This window comes from Delphinapterus leucas, chromosome 14, assembly GCF_059928025.1.
Source record: "Delphinapterus leucas isolate spDelLeu-1000000601 "Yukka" chromosome 14, BTC_Dleu_Yukka2, whole genome shotgun sequence".
Lineage (NCBI taxonomy): Eukaryota > Metazoa > Chordata > Mammalia > Artiodactyla > Monodontidae > Delphinapterus > Delphinapterus leucas.
In genome coordinates, this window is record NC_143142.1 from 6,801,640 (window position 1) to 6,820,146 (window position 18,507).

The window sequence follows — 18,507 nt, forward strand, 5'->3', positions numbered from 1 at the left end:
TAAGTTTTTTCCATGATTTTCACCCAGGAAGCCTTGGAAGATCGCTTGGAGAAGATTAATCGAGAGCTGGGTTCAGTTCGTATGACATTAAAGAAATTTCATGTTTTGCGCACCTCTGCAAATCTTTGAGATTTGTAGCCATTAAATGTTGAGGCAGTTTTGTTTGCACTAATGTGTAATTATGCACTCAGAAAAGGCAAACTATTTTGTACTGTTTATAAGCTTTCACTCAGTAGTTTTACAATCATGCTCTTCTTTACACTTGCTATTTTATACTTCAAATGGCCACATATTTTCAAGATATTTTTGTTATGCTCAGGAATCTCTTGTATATTTTACTATTTAAAAAGTATTATTTTTAAATAGTATATATATCCAATTTATATCAAGAATAAGGAAATGTAAATAGGGGAGACAGCTTTGTTTCTAAACAAATAGTGTTATCCTTTTACCATTAACTTTGCACACCAATTTTATAAACTTGTTCTACGTTGTGAATATGATTCTTTTTTTTTTAAATAAATGCTTAAGGACAGCTTCCGTAATGATAGAGTAATACATGCTGAATGCAAAAAAAAAAAAAAAAAAAAAAAACCAAAAAACAGCATACCCTGGATTTAGTTGTGTTGAAGTTTTTTAAAAATAGTAAAAATGTAATTCGTGTTTGAACCGTGTCTTAGAGTGAATATTGGAATAGTTAATAATGGAAATATTGGAATATTGGAAAGCTTTGAAAGTAAGAATATCTCATTTTGTTTCCCTTAAACTTCATTATTTGTAAGAAAGAAAAATGATAGAGATGTAATTCTCTAATTCTGTGATAGATGTAGTACTTTTCAGAAAAGTTTAACAACTGGGGAGTTGTAGCTTTCTGCCCATCATTCTGAATGTAATTTGTGTCCCGCCCTTGACAATGAGGTGATAAAGCTTTGATGGAAATATAGGCCACCACTCAGGTTGTAAGAGCAACCCCAGTTTCCTCAGTGTACGTGGCCTCAGCTGTCGGATCGTCATGAAGACATTTTTAACCCCTCTCCCCACCCCCACCCCCACCCCGACCCCGCCAAAAAGAAAAATAAATACTCCCATAGTGGCTGCTGTAAGAACAGTAGGTTGAGATGAGAGCAACCTTCCCTGCTTGTTACTGGACAGGGAACGTGTCTAGATAGAGTTCGGTGCCTTTCGCGTGGCCTTGCTGGAGGGCTCCAGCGCACTGCCTTGGCAATGCCTCCTGGCTCTCAGAAGTAGCACGTGGGCAGGAAGCTGTGCTCTGATCGGGAGCGTAGCAGGTAGAGGTCCTGACTTCTGGTCAGGTCCAGGCTGCTTAGCTGCCCACTTTTTGGTGGCCAGTCAGAACCCAGTGCCCACATATTCAAGCTTGGTATGTGTTGACAAACAGACTCATTCCAAACTTTCACCATTGATTCCCACTGATTCCGGTTTTACAGTTTGGTTTACTTTTGAGCTTTTTCTCCTTCTTCTGTGGCTCTTGAGAGCATGTAGTTATATTGAGCCAAGCCACCCGTTATTCCATTAGGGTATATGTATGCCTTCGAGCAGGGATCTCAGATAATCTCTGAGCACCCTTCACTGGAGCTTCCCCTGCCTGAGCTCGGGCCTGGTGCCTGCAGCCTCCCTGCTCAGCTCAGGGGTTCCCAGCAAGCGGGGGTCGCCTGACGGCGGCCTCTCTTGCTCCTTCCTGCCCGTGAATCAACCCTTTGCTTCCAACTCCTGCAACCTGGTGGAGACCTCCAGAGTTACTCATCAGCAGAACCAAGTGCCTTATTCTTGGTGTCTTTCCTGGTCTTTTCGTTTTAATCTCCTAGTTACAGTGAAGAAAACGCTCTTTTTAATCAAGTTCCAGGAGAGCTTGTGTCAAGACTTAATAAAGGGATCGACTTTACCGATGATACTCCCTTTAATGTGTTCCTATACATGACATTAAAAACTAACTTGAAAATTATTAGGATGTTTCATTGTTCCCGACTTGTATTGTAAAGTCTGTTACATTCTTAAGAATAGGAAATGGCCATTTCAGAAGAGATGAGCATTTTCTCTTGTCAGGGAGTTATCTTCTTCGTAGTCTTATTCCAATCTTAAGCCCCATTAAGATGTCTTCTGTACCTCTCAGGAAACATATGCTTTGATTTGTGACGTGTGTAATAGATTGGAAGTATCAGTCACTTATTTAAAATTAAGAAAAAAAATTTTTTTCTTCGTAGCTGTGAAGAGGGACACCAAGGAAAATCCTTTCAGCCGTCTTTCCCTTTGGTAATGCTTAACGTACAAATACTCCAGTTAAAAATAACCTGAAAGCTGGAGAGGTGGCAAGCTTAAAAAGCACCTGTTGTTGCTGTGTCTGGGGCTGAGCTGCAGTTAGTGAAAAACCTAAGTGAATCTTCCACTTCTGGGAAGTGCCTTTTAAAATGCAAGTAGAGTTACTGCTCTCCTTTCCCCTGGATCTACCCCCTTCCTTTCCCTGAAAAGCCTCCTGAGGTGGGGGGAATGTCCTCTGTCCTTCGAGGGTCCCAAGTAGATGTAGCTACTAGGCAGCGCTAGGACTGTAGCAGCTGGGCAGGGGACAGGCGAGCCAGACAGACCTGGGTCACACCCTGCTCAGGGCCGCCTTCCTCCAAGTAAAGATAAGAAGCTGCCTTCCATTGTGAGAGCTTATGTAAAGTGCCTGGTGTCTAGTAAGTTTTCAATAAACAGTACATTTCTGATTCATTCTGGGTTATTAAATAGGCTTTTGAAGTAGCGATTTCAGTGCTTTCTTAGAAAAGTAGACTGTGTCCCCAGCAATTGACTTAAAAACTGCCTTGAGTTGGTTGACATTTGTTAGGTGGTCTAAGCTGTTCTCTCCATCTTTTTGCAAAAAATGAGCTTTCTTAGAGTTTAAGTGAGCTGGGCTCATTTAGAGTTTAAATGGTGTGCTTTTTTTAATGAGTAATTGATAACTTGGCTAGTGTAAGTTCAGAAGCCCTGTGATCTTAAGTAAAGTAGATGATTTGGGGGTTATTTGATATAGGCTGTTTTACCAAAAAAAAAAGTATTGCCAATGTAATCAAAATAATTGCACCTTTGAGTGTTCCATAATTAGACTTCTAAAGGTGCTGGCCTGTGACACAGGAGCACATGAAGGAAGTGGCTGCCACTGAACGTTTGGAAGATCTATATGAAGATTATGATTTGCTTTTGGAGTTTGATAAGCAACCAAAATTTGTTCCCCTTTTTAACTCAGAAAAGCCAGGTGTTTTGCTGAATGCTATTTGAATTCTGAACTCTGTACTTATAAATGTAGAAAAGTTAGACATTTTTGTCATTTTAATTTTTAGATATCTCAAAAGCAGTTTTCACTAAATTTTAATGTGCCATTTGTGCTGTGAATCTCTAAGCAGCTTTTTAAAAAATAAATACATATCTAGAGCCCTTTAGGAATCATAAAGGTAAATCGTATTTACCCATCATAAGTGATTGTACATGGTTATGAGATTTGCAGGTCTAATTAAACCAATTATATTGCACAGATTTTGCAGGAGATAATTTCCTGCCTTGCCAAGAGTTCTGTGGCAGTTTAATACTATATTAAACTACACCAGTATTCTTAGGACCTGTTTGTTAAGCCTTCCCCTTTTGATTTGTGTTTTATTTCAGCAGACCCCTCTCAAATAGGAGGAATCAAGCCATAAATTTGCATTTGCTGGACATTATATGTCATGTCATCGCTGTGACTACAGACTTCAAAGATAATGTTTTATTCACAATTTCACTGTAACAGTGACCAATATAATGTGAGAAATTTGCTTCCTATAGTGCTGCTGACATTAGACAAAGACCAGTGCTTGTTGCAGTTTTTAAATCTAGTCAAATGCTGGAGTAATGAAATTGTAAGCTCCATGAGAGCAGGGACCATCTCCCCTTCATTCTTGAATACAGGCACTTAATAAATATTTGTGCATACAAATAATTGTGATATTAGTGTATTTATTCCTACCGCCTAACTGTGGGATCTGGTTTTCAATGGTGTTAAGTCTTCCGCGTTACTGGTCTGAGGGCAGTCATTTTAGGGTTACAATGGCAGCCGTCCAGGTGCTCCGTTCCGACTGGCCTACAGGCAGAGCCTCACTCTGGAGATCTGTATGCTCTGAAACCCTTTTTTTTTTTTTTTTTTTCTTTTTACTTTTATTATTAGGTTAAAGCACAAGTACAGGGAGAAGTAGCAGCAAAAGGGTGTGTCATCCAATCCGGTTTCCACGGGTCCTCAGGCAAGGAGGATGGTTGTACAGGAGACAGAGGATGACTCAACCCCTGGCCGACTCAGAACAGCACTGGGGCTGAAAACCTTTAATGGGTCTTAGGGCACCCCTTGGTGGAGGGAAGGAGTTGAGGGTTTAGTGTTTATGGGGACCCCTTCACTTGTCTCCGTGTGGTCATGAGGCAGGCGTTTTGAGGCAAGCTGTGTTACGGCGGCTCACCTGGCCCCTTCAGTGTCCAAGGAGATGGGACAGCCTGTGGTCAGGATTGTTCTCTCTCTCACTTGATCTGAAGTCATCTTGGAGCGCTTTAACTTGAGCTTGACCTTGCCCTTCCAGGGGAAGGCGCTCCCCCGCTCCTCTCGACCTTATAATACTTAGTGATAGGGAAACTACCCATAGGTTTTGGGTGTGCCCTGTTTAATTCAGTTACTTCAGATCTTGACAAACAAGGCCATCCTTGCTCAGTCTAAATATACGCTTTATGATTTCCTTTAAATTTCACTCAGTACCCTCTTGGTCCAACTGGAGCGTCCAGTCGGGAGGGAACATCAAGATGAAGCTCTTTCTGATCCTCTGCCAGTTCCTTGAGGTCAGGGACTAGAACTTACCCTCTGGCTACTATTACTCCCACGACTTCTGATGACCAAAGAGCATTTTCATTTTTTGGTCCAGACCATATTTGGGATCCTGAGGAGAGAACTCCTTGATGCCTATTTCTAAAAATCGGGTCGGTAACTGATGCAAGTACCCGGCATCAAGGTTTGGACTTCAATTAACTACCTTTGGTTTGTCCACACATTCCAAATGCCTTCCGAAGTCTTCCGCAGTTCGCTCCCCTTGATTTGTCATTTTACTCCCGAAGGACTTGATTTTTTTATTTATTTTTTTTCCAATTTCTGCAGATCTGCTCGTTCCCTTCCCCTCTTACTGTTCGCGAGTCTCCCGATAGGCGAGGCCGATGGTGTTAAAAGGGCCGAGAGGTCGTGGGCCAGGTCCAGCGCCCGGGGCCTCCCGCGCGGTAGCGAGCCCCAGGCTTTCGGGGGTCGCCGGGGCGACAGCACGCCCGGCGCCGGAGCGGGGCCACCAAGTTTGCCGGGTTGCTCCGGGCGGAGGCCGGCCCTCTGGGCGGGCGGAGGCGGCGGGCGGCTCCCCGCGTGGCCTGACGGAGGCGCAGGCCTGCCGCCGAGTAAGGGAATGCGAGGCGGGCTCGGCGCGCACGGGCAGCAGCGGCCGCTGGGGCGCGCGGGGCACGGCGGCGCCGCGGCGTAGAGCTGTCAGGCCGGTCCGCCGGCGCGCCCGGCCCCGCGCCCCGCCGGCCGCCGCCTCCTCGTCGGCCCGCGGCCCGCGCTCCGAGCGCCCAGACCCGCGGCGGCCCGCACGTGCGCCCGCCCGCCGCACGCCCGCCGACGGCCGGGGAGGATGCCCGCGGGGGCCCGGCTGCTCGCCCGGGGCCAGCTGGCGGCGGCGGCGGTGGCGGCGGCGGCGGCGGCGCGCGGAGCCGCGGGGCGCAGCCGGCCGGGCCGGGGCCGCGGGGCCGGGGCCTCCCGGGCGGCGTGAGGCGGCGGCGGCCCAGCGCTGCCGAAGAGGACGAAGCCGCGCCGCGCGGAGCGGGGTGAGTGTTTCGGTGGCCCGGCCGGAAGGCGGCGCGGCCGGGCCCCCTCCTCTGGCCCGCGCGGAGCCCCCGGGAAGGGGACCCCGGCCGGGCGGCGGCTCCCGGAGGCCCAGGCCCGCCCGCCCGCCTGTCCGCCGGCCCGCGCGCTCGGCGGGAGGGAAAAGTAGGAGACCCGTGACCCGCCGCCCCGCGCGGGGGGTAGGGTCTGGCGCGCGGGGATCCCGGGCTCAGGAAATCGCCCCCAGCCAGGCCCCCGGGAGGCGCTGGCCCTCGGGATTCAGGGGGTCTCCCGACGCTAATGCCGAATTTCCGTCGGTTCCGGCTGGGGCGCGGAGGACTCCCCTCCCCCAGTGACAAGTGTCAACGGCGGCCAAGGGGCAGGTGTGTGTGCAGTGCTGGGAAGGGGCGGGGAGGAAGTGGTGGCCAAAGCCTTCGGTCTAGCCTTCTGGGCTTCCCGCCTCCACCTGGACAGCCCTCCAGCGCTGGCCTGGCTGGGTGGGTGTCCGGGGCCTGAGTCCGGGGTGCGGCCCTCAGAGAGGGGGCCAGGACTGGGAAGAAGTGCTGCCGGTGTCCCCCTCGCTAGAGGAAAATCTGGCCCCTCTCCATCCCGTGAGTCTCCCTTTGCCGTTGCAACCTGAGGGGCCGGCGCTGTCTCAGAGCGGCGAGCTTCCTCCCTACCCGCCTCAGCCTTGCTTGTCAGGGGCAGGGCTGATGGGGAACTTGGGGAGAGGGAAACGCTAGTGCCCGCCTCCGCCATAACGTGTAGCTAATTCCGCCGGGAAACCTCAAGTGGACATTCTGAATAAATAGAGTGTGTTTGCTAGGCAAATGTCATTTCAAGGCAAATCTTTAGCTCTGTCCCTTTTCAGCGCATTTGCTGCCCCTGCGTAAATTCCAAATTCCTCATCCTACACTCCTCTCCCTGCCTCTGAAATATGGACTGGGGCAGTTCTCCAAAGTCTCAGGCCTCCCTGCGTCCTTCCCTTCAGAATCAGGGCTCTTCAAAGGGGACCTCCTCTGAGCATCTTTCTTGGTCCCCTCCTAGCTCTCTCCCCAGCCCCTACCTGGGAGCCACTGGGGCTATAGGCTAGAGCCCCCAGCCTCCTTTCTGAGGGGAATGTGGTAAATGCTCCCCGTCATCTGAATCTCCCTTGCGGCCAAGCCCCCAGCGTGACTCATCTCTGCTCTGAACTCCCACTGCACCTTATCTGTGTCTCTTGTGTGACTCTTACCACCGCCTGCCTTATTTTATAGTTACTTTTGGGCCTGGCTTATCTCCCCGGCTGGATTGTGAGCTCCTGGAGGATGGAGGACAGGGGTGGAGTTTGATTCATCCCTGGTGCCCCGCCCTGGGTCAGCACCCTGTGCACCGTCAGTGTCAGTGTCTGGATGCACTAGAAGCACCCCCCCCCCCCCAGCTTGCCTCTGGGGACCTAGTTTATCTGACTCCTGGACGGTCCCTGTTAAATTCTTCTTCTTCTGTGATTGGAGGAGATTCCCAGCCCTCTCCCTTTGTAGAGAGAAACACAGTGAGTTAGGAAGGCCTGTTTTTCTTATAGGGAGGGACTTGCCAGATGACTAGGACAGTACATGCTCTGCTGTGACGATGGCCCGGCACAGACTCTGGGCTCTCTGAGCACTGGGTGTGGAATGGGCTTCTGTCTTTGGCCTTCTGCACTCGCCGTGCAGGGGATGCAGCAGGGTAACTGAACTGTGGGAGTCAAGGCTCCAGGCCTGGCCGTCCCATAAGGTTGTATGAGCTTCACTGAGTCACTTGGTTTCTCTTGATCTTGGTTGGTCCTTCCTTATGGAATCTGAAAGAAAATTCCTCTGCTTGTATGAGGCCCTGTAGGATTTGGGCCTTGCGTCCTCTGCCTTAATGACTGTTCGTTACCGAGACCCAGGCTTGTTGTCTTCATTGGCCTTCCCAGGTGGAGTCCATCACCTCCACCTTTGTGCCACCCTAATCTAACTTAGGCAGAACGGCAGTTAAATGTTACTCTCTGCCTCCCTGCCAGACTGAGCTCCTGTGGGGTCAGCGCCGAATCTCATTTCTCTGCATCCCCCATGCCTGGCACATGGGAGGCTCTAGGTGAAATGTCTGTCGGATAAATGGTGAGGAGCTAAGAGCCCTTGTCCCAAGTGGACTGTACATCCTTTCTCACTGGGGCCCAGCTTTGCCTTCCTCCATATCTGGAGGCCTCTTTTAAAACTAGGCAGATGTTCTCCTAACCATCCCATCCCGTTAAGGCTTTCCAGCTTGGTCCCTGAGAAGAGCCAGTCGTGGAGAATGTACAGTTCATTTGTAGAGATTAGAAGAGGAAACTTCTGGTGATGGATTTCCCTGGTGGCGCAGTGGTTAAGAATCTGCCTGCCAGTGCAGGGGCACGGGTTCGATCCCTGCTCTGGAAAGATCCCACATGCTGTGGAGCAACTAAGCCCATGCGCCACAACTACTGAGCCTGCGCTCTAGAGCCCGCGAGCCAAAACTACTGAAGCCTGCGTGCCTAGAGCCCGTGCTCTGCAACAAGAGAAGCCACCGCAATGAGAAGCCCACGCATCGCAATGAAGAGTAGCCCCCGCTCGCCACAACTAGAGAAAGCCTGCACACAGTAGCAAAGACCCAACGCAGCCAAAAATAAATAAATAAATTTATTTAAAAAAAAAAAAAAAAGAAGAGGAAACTTCTGGTGCTTCATGATCGCTGCCTTGCTGCTTTTGGAGAAGACAGCGGGGATGGGGGCGGGCATGTGCTCTGTCATGGAAGGACAGTGATCTCACGCCTGCGTCCTCAGCCATGGGCAGGAGAGGTGGTCAGCCTTCCAGACAGCCCTCCTGAAACCTGCTCACCAGGACCCCCTGCCACTAAGTGGCCTTCAAGTAGCTTCCCTGTAGGTCCTTCCATCAGTGTTTATTAGGCTTTCACTGGCTACCCGGGATGTGATCAGATAGAGCCATGGCGGCCATGGCAAACCGTCGTCTGGCTTTGCTCTAAAACCAGGGCTAACCGTAACGTGGGGCGTTGCCCCCTCTCTGCTCAAGTCTTCTTACAGAGTCTCGTATGAAAAATTTCTTTTAGAATTTACGGCCAGGCAAGATTTGCCTCCCCTGTGGGCGGGGAATGTAGGTTGCTTCTCCCTTTGATAATGAGAAGGAAGGTGGAGAAGGAAAACAGGTATGGTTTGTGTACTGCATGCACACAGCGTCCGCGAGGCTTCCCCACGAACCCTGTGCATTAGATCGTGTTCTTCCTCCATTTTCCCAGAGAAGGAAGTCAACTGATTTGCCCTAAGGCACTCTGGGTTTGTACCCAGTTCTGCCAGACTCTTCCCATTCCACCCACACTGTCTTTCCAACTGATTATGGTCACCTCCTCTTCCCTGGCTTCCAGGATGCTGGGAGCACGATGCTGTATTTTCATGTAGTGACTGTATTCACTTACCCTTGTGGTCAGCATACTTATTTCTACTTTACTGTCTGTCTATGTGCACGTATATATGTAAGTGTAAATCTATCTGTATTCTTTATAACTCATCACAAAAGGTTTCTGGAAAACTGGACAGATAAGAGTTGAATACAGTACGTAACCTTGCACCTAAAACTTAGGCTGACTCACGGTGTGGTTAGGGAGATGCGTCCCACGGGTAACACCGGGCATGTGAGATAAGTGTTGCTTAAACAGCAGACAGGCTTCAGAGGAGGAGACACCCTTTCTGGGTAAGGCGGTCAGGGTTGACTTCCTGGAAGAGGTGGGATTTGAAGGAGGCCTTGAAGAATGGGTGGAGTTTTGATAGTCAGGGCACCTGGAAAGGTGTGTAGGATTTAGAGTCCAATTTGTGGTTTTCACCACGGCCCTACCGGAAAAGGTTCCTGCGTGAAAGGAGAGAATCGGTCTGGAGGGAAAGTGGGGAGCCTGGTGGTGCCTTTTCAAGTCTTCTCCAGCCTTGCTGGAGGGTCTGGGAACACTGGAGCTGGGAGGTATGTACCCCATTAAGGATGAGAGGGCGAGGCTGACAGAAGAGCCGTGACTTGCCCAAGACCTGTCCTGCAGCGTGGAACCCAGGTCCCTAATGACCAGCTTGGTGCTGGCTCTTTATACTGGCGAAGTTGAAGTCGGACAGCAGCCCTGTACATCAGCCCTTTCTTCCTGTCAGACGGGTACAGGGGTACCGTCTTCCTCACTCCCAGCCCAGCAAACACCAAGAAAAACCCCTGCTAAGCCTTTATGACCAAAGGCAGAAAGAGCACTGTTGGGGAGGAGAGCTGGCATTGTGGTCCAGACTCTGCGCTCCCAGTTCAGCGGGCCCGGATTCCATCCCTGGTCAGGGAACTAGATCCCTCATGCAGCAACTAAAGATCCCGCATGTTGCAACTTAGACCTGGCACAGCCAAATAAATAAGTATTAAAAAAACAAACGTAGAGACGTGGATGGATCTAGAGACTGTCATACGGAGTGAAGTAAGTCAGAAAGAGAAAAACAAATATCGTATATTAACGCATATATGTGGAACCTAGAAAAATGGTACAGATGAACTGGTTTGCACGGCAGAAATAGAGACACAGATGTAGAGAACAAACGTATGGACGCCAAGGGGGGAAAGTGGCAGGGGAGGTGGTGGTGGTGGTGGCATGGATTGGGAGATTGGGATTGACATATATACACAAATATGTATAAAATAGATAACTGATAAGAACCTGCTGTATAAAAAAAAATGCAAAAAAAGTAAAATAAAATTGTTTTAGTCGTTTAAAAACAAACAAAAAATATAGTTACCGTTGAAATAAAGTTCGTCAGAATAATAATTAAATTTGAAAAAAAACAAAAAAACTGCCCTTGCCAGAGGACAGAAACAAAATGAACCAACAGGCAGGATTCCAGCAACAGACAAATCAAACCCAAGCAAGAGCTTTGGGGAAGAGCATCAGGAAAGCGGTTTCACACCCCCTGAGGTCCCGCTTCCCTCTTGTGGGAAGGTGTTGGGAGTGCAGGGGAAAGGCAGAGAGTTACGGAAAGAAGCCGCAGGACTCGGGGACCCCGAGGCTGATTTCCATCTCGAGTGATGCTACTAGCTGCAGGAGCGATGGCCTCACAGAGCGGAAGCCCTCGAGTATAACACATCCTAGGTCACGTGTGCACACGGTCGAGGCCCATTCCTGGCAGTTCTGTAAAGTGCCCTGAACCACTGCTCTTAGGGGAAATGCGGAGTTAGGTTCCCGCCAGCCTCTGGTCACAACGTATTTGTCCTCCGATCAATACATAACTCTCTTATGTGTGTTTCTCTTTAAAGATGCCTTATTTATTATATATTACTGATTCATTAATTGAACTCAGCCAACAGCACTATCACTCACGCCTGAGCGAAGCTCGTCTAACACACGAATTTTCTCCATAAGGCACATCACAGCCTTCTCGGCTCTGAGCAGCTCTGAGCACTAGGCAGTGCTTCAGCTTCATGCTCAGGGCCATGTTAAATCACTAACAAAAAAAGCACAAAAGTGTGAAAACTGTGGCAGTAAATGGATCACGGAAAGGACACTTGTTGACAGTTTGAACTGAAACAGGAGGCAGAGGGCCGCCTTGTTTGACCTGTGCTGCACGTTGGGTGACTCAGTTTCCCCCCCACCCCCACCCCGTGCATGTCTGCAAATGACCTCGTAAGCGCGGCGATCGTCAGTTTCTGGGTTACAAGTAAACTGTAGCAAGTGGGCGGATTCGTAAATACAGGAATCCGTGAATAACGAGTAAGGACAGTTTATACAAAGTAGTTCCACAACGCAGCATTCCGAAGAGATAAGGAGGGACTGTTGCCACATTTTACAGAAAGGAAAGAGGCTCAGAGAGGTTAGTGACTTGTTGGAGTTTGCACAGGTGGCTGGGGCCGAGCCAAGATTTGCATCCACTCCTGGCTGAACCCAAGTGTGGTGCTTTCCTCTCAGCTCCTGCAGCGTTCGCGATGAGATTCTTTCCTCCTCGTGCTACCCCCCCACCCCCACCGCAATGACCCATCTGCCGTCTTTGTCACTGTGTTTACCCCCATGGTAACTCCAGCGTACAGAACGGGGCCCCTCGTGGATGCTCAGTAATTACTTGGTGAATGAAGGCCAGGGCCACAGTTTCTTGTGTTTGCTCTGTCTCGGGTGCCAGAGGAAGGAGAACTATCCGGGCATAGGCTCCCCACCTCGCCCTCCTATATCCCTTCCAGAAGGGCACCCATCTCCCCTTTCCACAGGAGGTCCCGTGTTCTCACACACAAGGGGGTGTCGGCAGCCCCACGTCTAACAGAACTAACTGGTCTTTGCTGGGAGGCACCAAGGGCAGCCCTTCGCCCAAAGGAATGATCCTTTTTTTTTAAGCTTTTACCATTTAAAAAATACATATATATTTATTTATTTGGCTGCACCGGGTCTTAGTTGCGACATGCAGATCTTTGTTGCCGCGTGCAAGATCTTCCTTGTGGCATGCAGGGTCTTTAGTTGCAGCCTGCAGGATCTAGTTCCCTGACCTGGGATCAAACCCCAGCCCCCTGCATTGGGAACTGGAGTCTTAACTCCTGGACCACCAGGGAAGTCCCAGAAATGATTCTCTTGAGGCATTTCGGGCCAGCATGGGGCTTCCCGGGTTCCCAACCCTCAAATCCTGGCTTTCTTACTCCTTCTTAGTCCTGGAAACCTTTCCAAAAATGTTCTGCCTCGTGTGCCCTGTGAAGAGTTGGTACATAAGTAATAGGGATTATTGCTCTTTCTTCTCTCCTAGGTTCTTTATTTCCCTTTTTGGAAATGGTTCCCCGCGAAGGATGGAATTTTCTCTCTCTGCAGCTGGGGGGCTTTCCCCCAGGTCTCTGTAGGGTCTGGCTGACTCATCGACTGTGCTGTGGGGCAGGGCGAGAGCTCTCTCCCGCTGCTGCCCTGCTGGACTGAGTCAGGCCCTGCAGCCTCCTGGCCTCACCTGGCCATGGTCCACGAAGGAGTCAAGCCCCAGGGAGCGCCCACCAGGCGCCAGGGCCCTGCGTGAGGCGGGTGGAGGGAGGGCTACTCCGTGGGGGCTGCCAGCTGTCCTTCTGCTATCTCTTTACAGACCCTTGAAAACCCACCTTGAAGGGTGGGGGACGGGGGCTAGGCATCGGGGTAGAAATAGGCGGCCATTCCCATTTCCAACAGGGAACAGCTTCCAACCGGGCGCGGGGCTGCCGGGGAGGCGGGGCTTCCCGCAGATGGGGAGGCGCGCTCGAGGCCGGTTTATCGCTGGCTGGTCCATTGCGCTCGTCTGTCCTGCTGGGCACTTTGTGAGAGTTGACTTTTCACTTGCAGGTTTGTTTTTTTTTTCCATAAGAGGGAGAGATACCAAACATTTTCTGCAATTAGAATTTTTCCCTCTTGGGTAATCACAGTGGACAAAAAGCATTTAAGTCTTTTGAAAACCACACGGAAGCAGGAGCCCGGGGACCGTTCAGTTGGCAGGGACGGCCAGCCATGGAGGCAGTTCGGGGCTCTTGCATAAGGGAACAGCTATTTCACATTTATTTGGGGTTTGCTTCTTGCAGCATATTTCAGTTAGTTCATCAGTGCTGTGCATCTGACAGGCCACACGTTCATTGTGGTTGAGCCATCTGGGAGGTGGGAGGCCTGCAGCCTTCCCCATGGCAGTCGGTAACTACCAGTTTGAAGGAAATTTGTTTGATGTGTTTAAGAACCCAACACTAAAACACCATTAATAACAAAAGCTTCAAGAGTTCTGAAAGCATTCCCCCTTGTTGAGCCATCAAATGGACATGCATAACTTAAGACCTCATTTCTTCCCCTACTCCTGTGACATTTTCCAACCCAGTGAAGCAGAGATCTGAGGTGGCTTGTTTCATTGGTCCAGAGCACGATTTGCACTAACCTGGTGTGGAAAGGAGCTCATTAATTTATACTTGGGGGCCACGCAGCCTGAGCATTTGCTGCCAGGAGTAGCAAGGGAGGTGGTGAACAGATCCCCACATCAGTATTCAGCTGAGCTCCCAAGCTGCTCGTTTCATTTCGGGTCCCAGCCTCACTCGGGTGACTCATCCGAGCATCGTGAGGTCATGGTGATGCATGCTGACCAGCGCATCTGCTCTGCACTCCTTGGGTACCAAGGTTTAGAGCACCAGTTACACCCATTTCTCTCTCTTTTTACCTCTGTTATTTCTCCTGGCAAACTGTCCCCTTTCCTGAGGAATGTTCTGTCTGACTTTCCAGCAGGGAGGAAAAGAGGAATTCAGCATCTTAGGAGAATAGGGGAGCCTGAAGGAGTGTGGGAAAAAACCAAGTCCAAGGGTTTGACCTTTCAGGAGGAATGACTTTCTGTGTCCCTGAAACCTTACCACCCCAGGCTGGGCGTGGAGCAGGATTGAGACTCACCACATGGTTGTAAACTGGAGGCTGGCTTGTGAAATCGGGGATGTTTGGTTCACTCAGGTTTGTCCTGGTGGCCTGGGAGCTGCAGGACTGGTGTTTGGAGGGTTTAGGCTGATAATGGCACCCATCCCGTACCCAACCAGATTGATGCTTCATGATAGACTTTTCTGAATACTGAGATTCCTGCCCAAGGAGAAGGCGGCAGGCCTTCCCTCTCCAAACCATAGGGATCCCTGGTCTAGCCCAGCTGCTCTGCAGGCTGAGGGACCTTGGCTTATTTGTCTTTGAGTCCCTGGTGCCCAGCATAGTGGCCTGGTGGTGACTCAGGGCCTGATGACCGTTTGTGGGGAGGCGGTGACTAGAGGTCCAGAGGCAAAGCGGCCTTTCTCATTCATCCACCTTTTGTGTAACACCCTCCATGGCACGGAGTGCTTCTGCCCGTTGTGCTTCATTTGACACCCAGAAGTGCTGCTGTGCCCATTTTACAGGTGAGGAAACTGAGGCTTGAAGAGGTCATGATTTGGCACTCAGTGCTTTCAGCTGTCGTGTTTCATACACGGGCACACTATAGCTCAAGGAGGTCATGAGTTGGGCCAACCACAGTGGAGGTTACCTGCTGGCCAGGATTCTTGTCCTAATCGGGGTCCTCGATTCTTCAAGTTCACGTTGTCACGTCCATTACATGGCCCCTGCCATGTTGTTACGTTGTTGTTGTTTTTAAAATCCATCAGGGGAAGTCCCTGGTGGTCCAGTGGTTAGGACTCTGCACTTTCAGTGCTGAGGGCCCGGGTTCGATCCCTGGTCTGGGAACTAAGATCCCGCAAGCCACGCCGTGTGGCAAAAAAGAAAAAAAAAAAAAATCCATCAGTATTTCCTGATCTAGTTCAGTCTGAGCAGTGCCCAGAAGCTTTCAGTTTGAGTTTGTGTGAGTTTTTTGTTTCTTTTCTTTTTTTCCAGAGAGGAAAACAGAATTTCTCTCCTTTTGTTCTGTAGCTTTTGCTCTCCAAAGAGGCCAAAAGGCACCATGGATTTAGAGCAGGATTAGATTCCCCAAGATAAGGTTGCACGCTCTGGGGTCACGGCCATGTACATGAGTTGGAGCCCCCATTGGGATCCTGTTGTCAAGTCTTGTAGCCACACGCCTAGGAGGCTGTGGTCAGAGGCTCCACCAACTGTGTGTCTTGGGAAGTGGTGCGTTTTCCTTCCCTCAGGTCAGAGCTGCTCTCAGACTGGCTGAGTTAGGAACCCCGTTTATGGGGGTGGGACAGACATGTTTTTAAAAGGGCACAGTTCAGAGTGGGCTGGGGCTTGTCCATGAGGGTGGGCCCTGCTCACCACCCACTCTGGGTTCTCAGCTGGGGCTGGGTCAGTTTGCTCTGGCTTGTCCCCCTCTTCCTGCCCCACTTCTGACCTTCTCCTTGCTCGTTAGAGAAAGAGCAGGGACCCAAAGTGGCCTGGTCAGGACGCAGCGGCAGGTGGGGCAGGAGGTGGAGGCCAACGCTTTGTCTCTCCCACCTGCACCGCAGGTGGCTGCCTTGCTATGTCCTCTGATCTGGGAGAGCTGAAGGGCCTGTGGCCGCCAGGCGGAGAAGAGACACAGGTGGGTCCCTGTGGGAGCCTCTGGCTCAGGCCGGGGTCCCTTCAGCAAGAGTTAGAGGGTCTGCTTTTCCCTGGGGCTCCCCACACTGTATGAGCCACTCCCCGGACTGTTGTTATCTTGGTGTAGCTCCCGGGGCCCAGGCGTCCCAGCTGGGCCGGGCGGGGGCTCCCAGGGCTAGGGCCGAGTTATATACCTTTTTGGCTTCCTTGGAGCACCTTGCCTTGTTCCGAGCTTGGAAGAGGGCTTAATGAAGCCTCTGACAAAGAAAAACTTGGGGAAGGTGGTCTGGCCCACCTGTTCTCCCAGGAGGCTGCCTTCCAGATTTCTCCTGCTCTCACTAGAATCCTAACCTGCTCGGAAGGACACACACCCAGAAGGATTCCAATCCCCTGGCTGTGCTCACACCTGGACGCAGAGGGAAAATGGAGGTTCCAGTGTGTGCAGTGCACGGAAGGGGCAGGAAGGGCCGCTGGACAGATGCCCAGCAGAAAAAGAGGGCACCGGGTGAGGCTTTGGATTCAGGAGGAGAGAAGGCCAGAGAACGGGAGAGTTTCTTTCCTTTCCTTCTTTTTTTAAAAATTGAAGTGAAATTCATGTAACATAGAACTGACCATTTCTAAATGTGCAATTCAGTATCATATAGCGCATTCACAATGCTGTGTGGCCACCACCTCTGTCTAATTCTAGAGCATCCTCACCACCCCGAAGGGAGACCCCAGGCCCATTAGCAATCATCCTCCATTCTCTCTCCTCCCCTGTGGCCAGCACTGATCTACTCCCTGTCTCTATAGATTTACCTCTTCTGGACATTTCACATAAATGGAATCGTACAACATGTGACCTTTGGTGTCTGGCTTCTTTCATGTAACAAAATGTTTTCGAGGTTTATCCATGTTGTAGCATGTATCAGTGCTTCATTCTTTTTTTTGAGTGGTAAAATACACATAACATCAAATTTACCATCGTAACCACTTTTCAGCGTGCAGTTCAGTGACACTAAGTACATTCACATCATTGTGGAACCATCACTGCCATCCGTGTCCAGAACTTCTTCGTCTTCCCAAACTGAAGTTTTGTCCCCAGTAAACAACAACTTCCCATTTCCTCTTCCCTCCAGCCCCTGGCACCCACCACTCTACTTTCTGTCTCTGTGAATTTGACTCCTCTGGGCACCTCGCATAAGTAGAATCATACAGTGTGTGTCCTTTCACGTCTGGTTTATTTCACTGAGCAGAATGTCCTTCAGGTTCACCCATGCTGTAGCATGTGTTAGAATTTCCTTTCTTTTCATGGCTGAGTAATATTCCACCATATAGATAGACCACCTTTTGTTTATCTGTTCGTCTGTTGATGGACACTTGGGCCATTTCTGGGCCAGCGAGATGTTGACTTTGGCTTGCCCCTGGATGGGGAACAGTGAAAGACAGCTGAACTAGGAGGGCCTAGGGGTCTGGGAGGCAAGAGCTGCACCATTTCCAAGGTGAATGGCCTTTGATGATCGCGCCTTCCTGTGCCTCGGTTTCTGTATCCATCCAACAGGGGCAGCGATGCTCCCTCCCAGGGGAGGATGCGGTGAGAGTCTGGATGAGAGGGTGGTTTTGTGGACTGTCAGTTGCCCTGCACACGTGAGCTGCTGTCTTCCTGGACAGGGACAGCCCTGGTCTTCATCAGTCATAGGCTATGAGGGTGGGTGGTGCCTGGCCCTCCACCCTCCCGGGACTCACTTGTGACTTCCACTTGCTGGAAAGTTCCCTCCCTTGCAGAGGTTCCAGAGTCAGCCCCACAAGAAGGTGTGTCCTGCCTGTTAGTGACCTTCTGAGCACTTGCTGACTCCCAGCTGATAGTAGTAGGGGAGCCGGGGATACATGGTTCCCTGCAGCACTGTCTCCTGGGCCCCCTCCTTGGAGCTCCGAGAAGTCGAAGCCAGGAGGATGACATTGGCAGCCTCCTGGGGTGGCTGAGTCAGAGCGGAAAGTCAGACTGGAATTCACTAAGTCACACTTGCCTTCATTAGGCTAATTAACTTTCCATGTGAATTAGCTCTGTGAGCTGATTTAGGAAATCCATTACCGGGCCGGGCCAGTTCCATGTGCAGTGGTGCCTAGGAGGCTGTGCCCTGCAGTTCCATATCCACCAATTAAGGCTGCTTAATTATTAACTTAGGGCTGCCTGACTAATGAGGAGTTGCACTTGTTGTGTGCTATTTGAGAATTTTAAGGCCGTTTAAAATTAGCCGTAATATAGTTGATAATCATACTAGGAATCATAGGTTGTGATCGGTGTTATAGATTACTCGGAAGATAAGCTGAGGCTGGGGGTTGATTTGTGGAAGGTCATGTAGGTGGAGAGTGGGGCGGGGGGCATTCAGTGTGTGCAGAGTGCCGGCTAATACGGAGGGTTCCCAGCTGATGCACGGCTGGCACCTTGAAAGGCTGCTCTCAGTTGGGATGTCCGTTCACTATTGGGTTCTCAGGCTGGCCCGCCAACGAGAACATGACCCACCGGGCCACTGAATGATTGAGCTCTTGGGGCACTTACTCTCTGCTAGGTCCTCAATGGCCCTCTGCAGTTAACCCCATTGTACAGATGAGAAAACTGAGGCCCAGAGGGGAACGCTGACTTCCCCAAGGACGCGTGGCTGGTAGATTCAAATCCAGGC

At 50.6% G+C, this 18,507-nt stretch overlaps 2 protein-coding genes across 6 annotated transcripts in view; both read left to right on the forward strand.

The window, feature by feature from the left end:
- Window positions 1-3,967, forward strand: part of MPHOSPH9 (M-phase phosphoprotein 9) — a 55,014-nt gene extending 51,047 nt beyond the window's left edge. For all 4 annotated transcript variants that reach the window (XM_089894422.1, XM_089894421.1, XM_022597834.3 and 1 more), the window contains one exon: window positions 28-3,967. In XM_089894422.1, coding sequence (XP_089750548.1) covers window positions 28-129 — 102 coding nt within the window. In that variant the 3' untranslated portion in view covers window positions 130-3,967. The remainder of the gene's footprint in view (window positions 1-27) is intronic.
- Window positions 3,968-5,762: 1,795 nt separating this feature from the next.
- Window positions 5,763-18,507, forward strand: part of PITPNM2 (phosphatidylinositol transfer protein membrane associated 2) — a 142,623-nt gene continuing 129,878 nt past the window's right edge. For both annotated transcript variants that reach the window (XR_016387466.1, XM_022597952.3), the window contains exon 1: window positions 5,763-5,868. The gene's annotated coding sequence lies outside the window, so the exon portion shown is untranslated. The remainder of the gene's footprint in view (window positions 5,869-18,507) is intronic.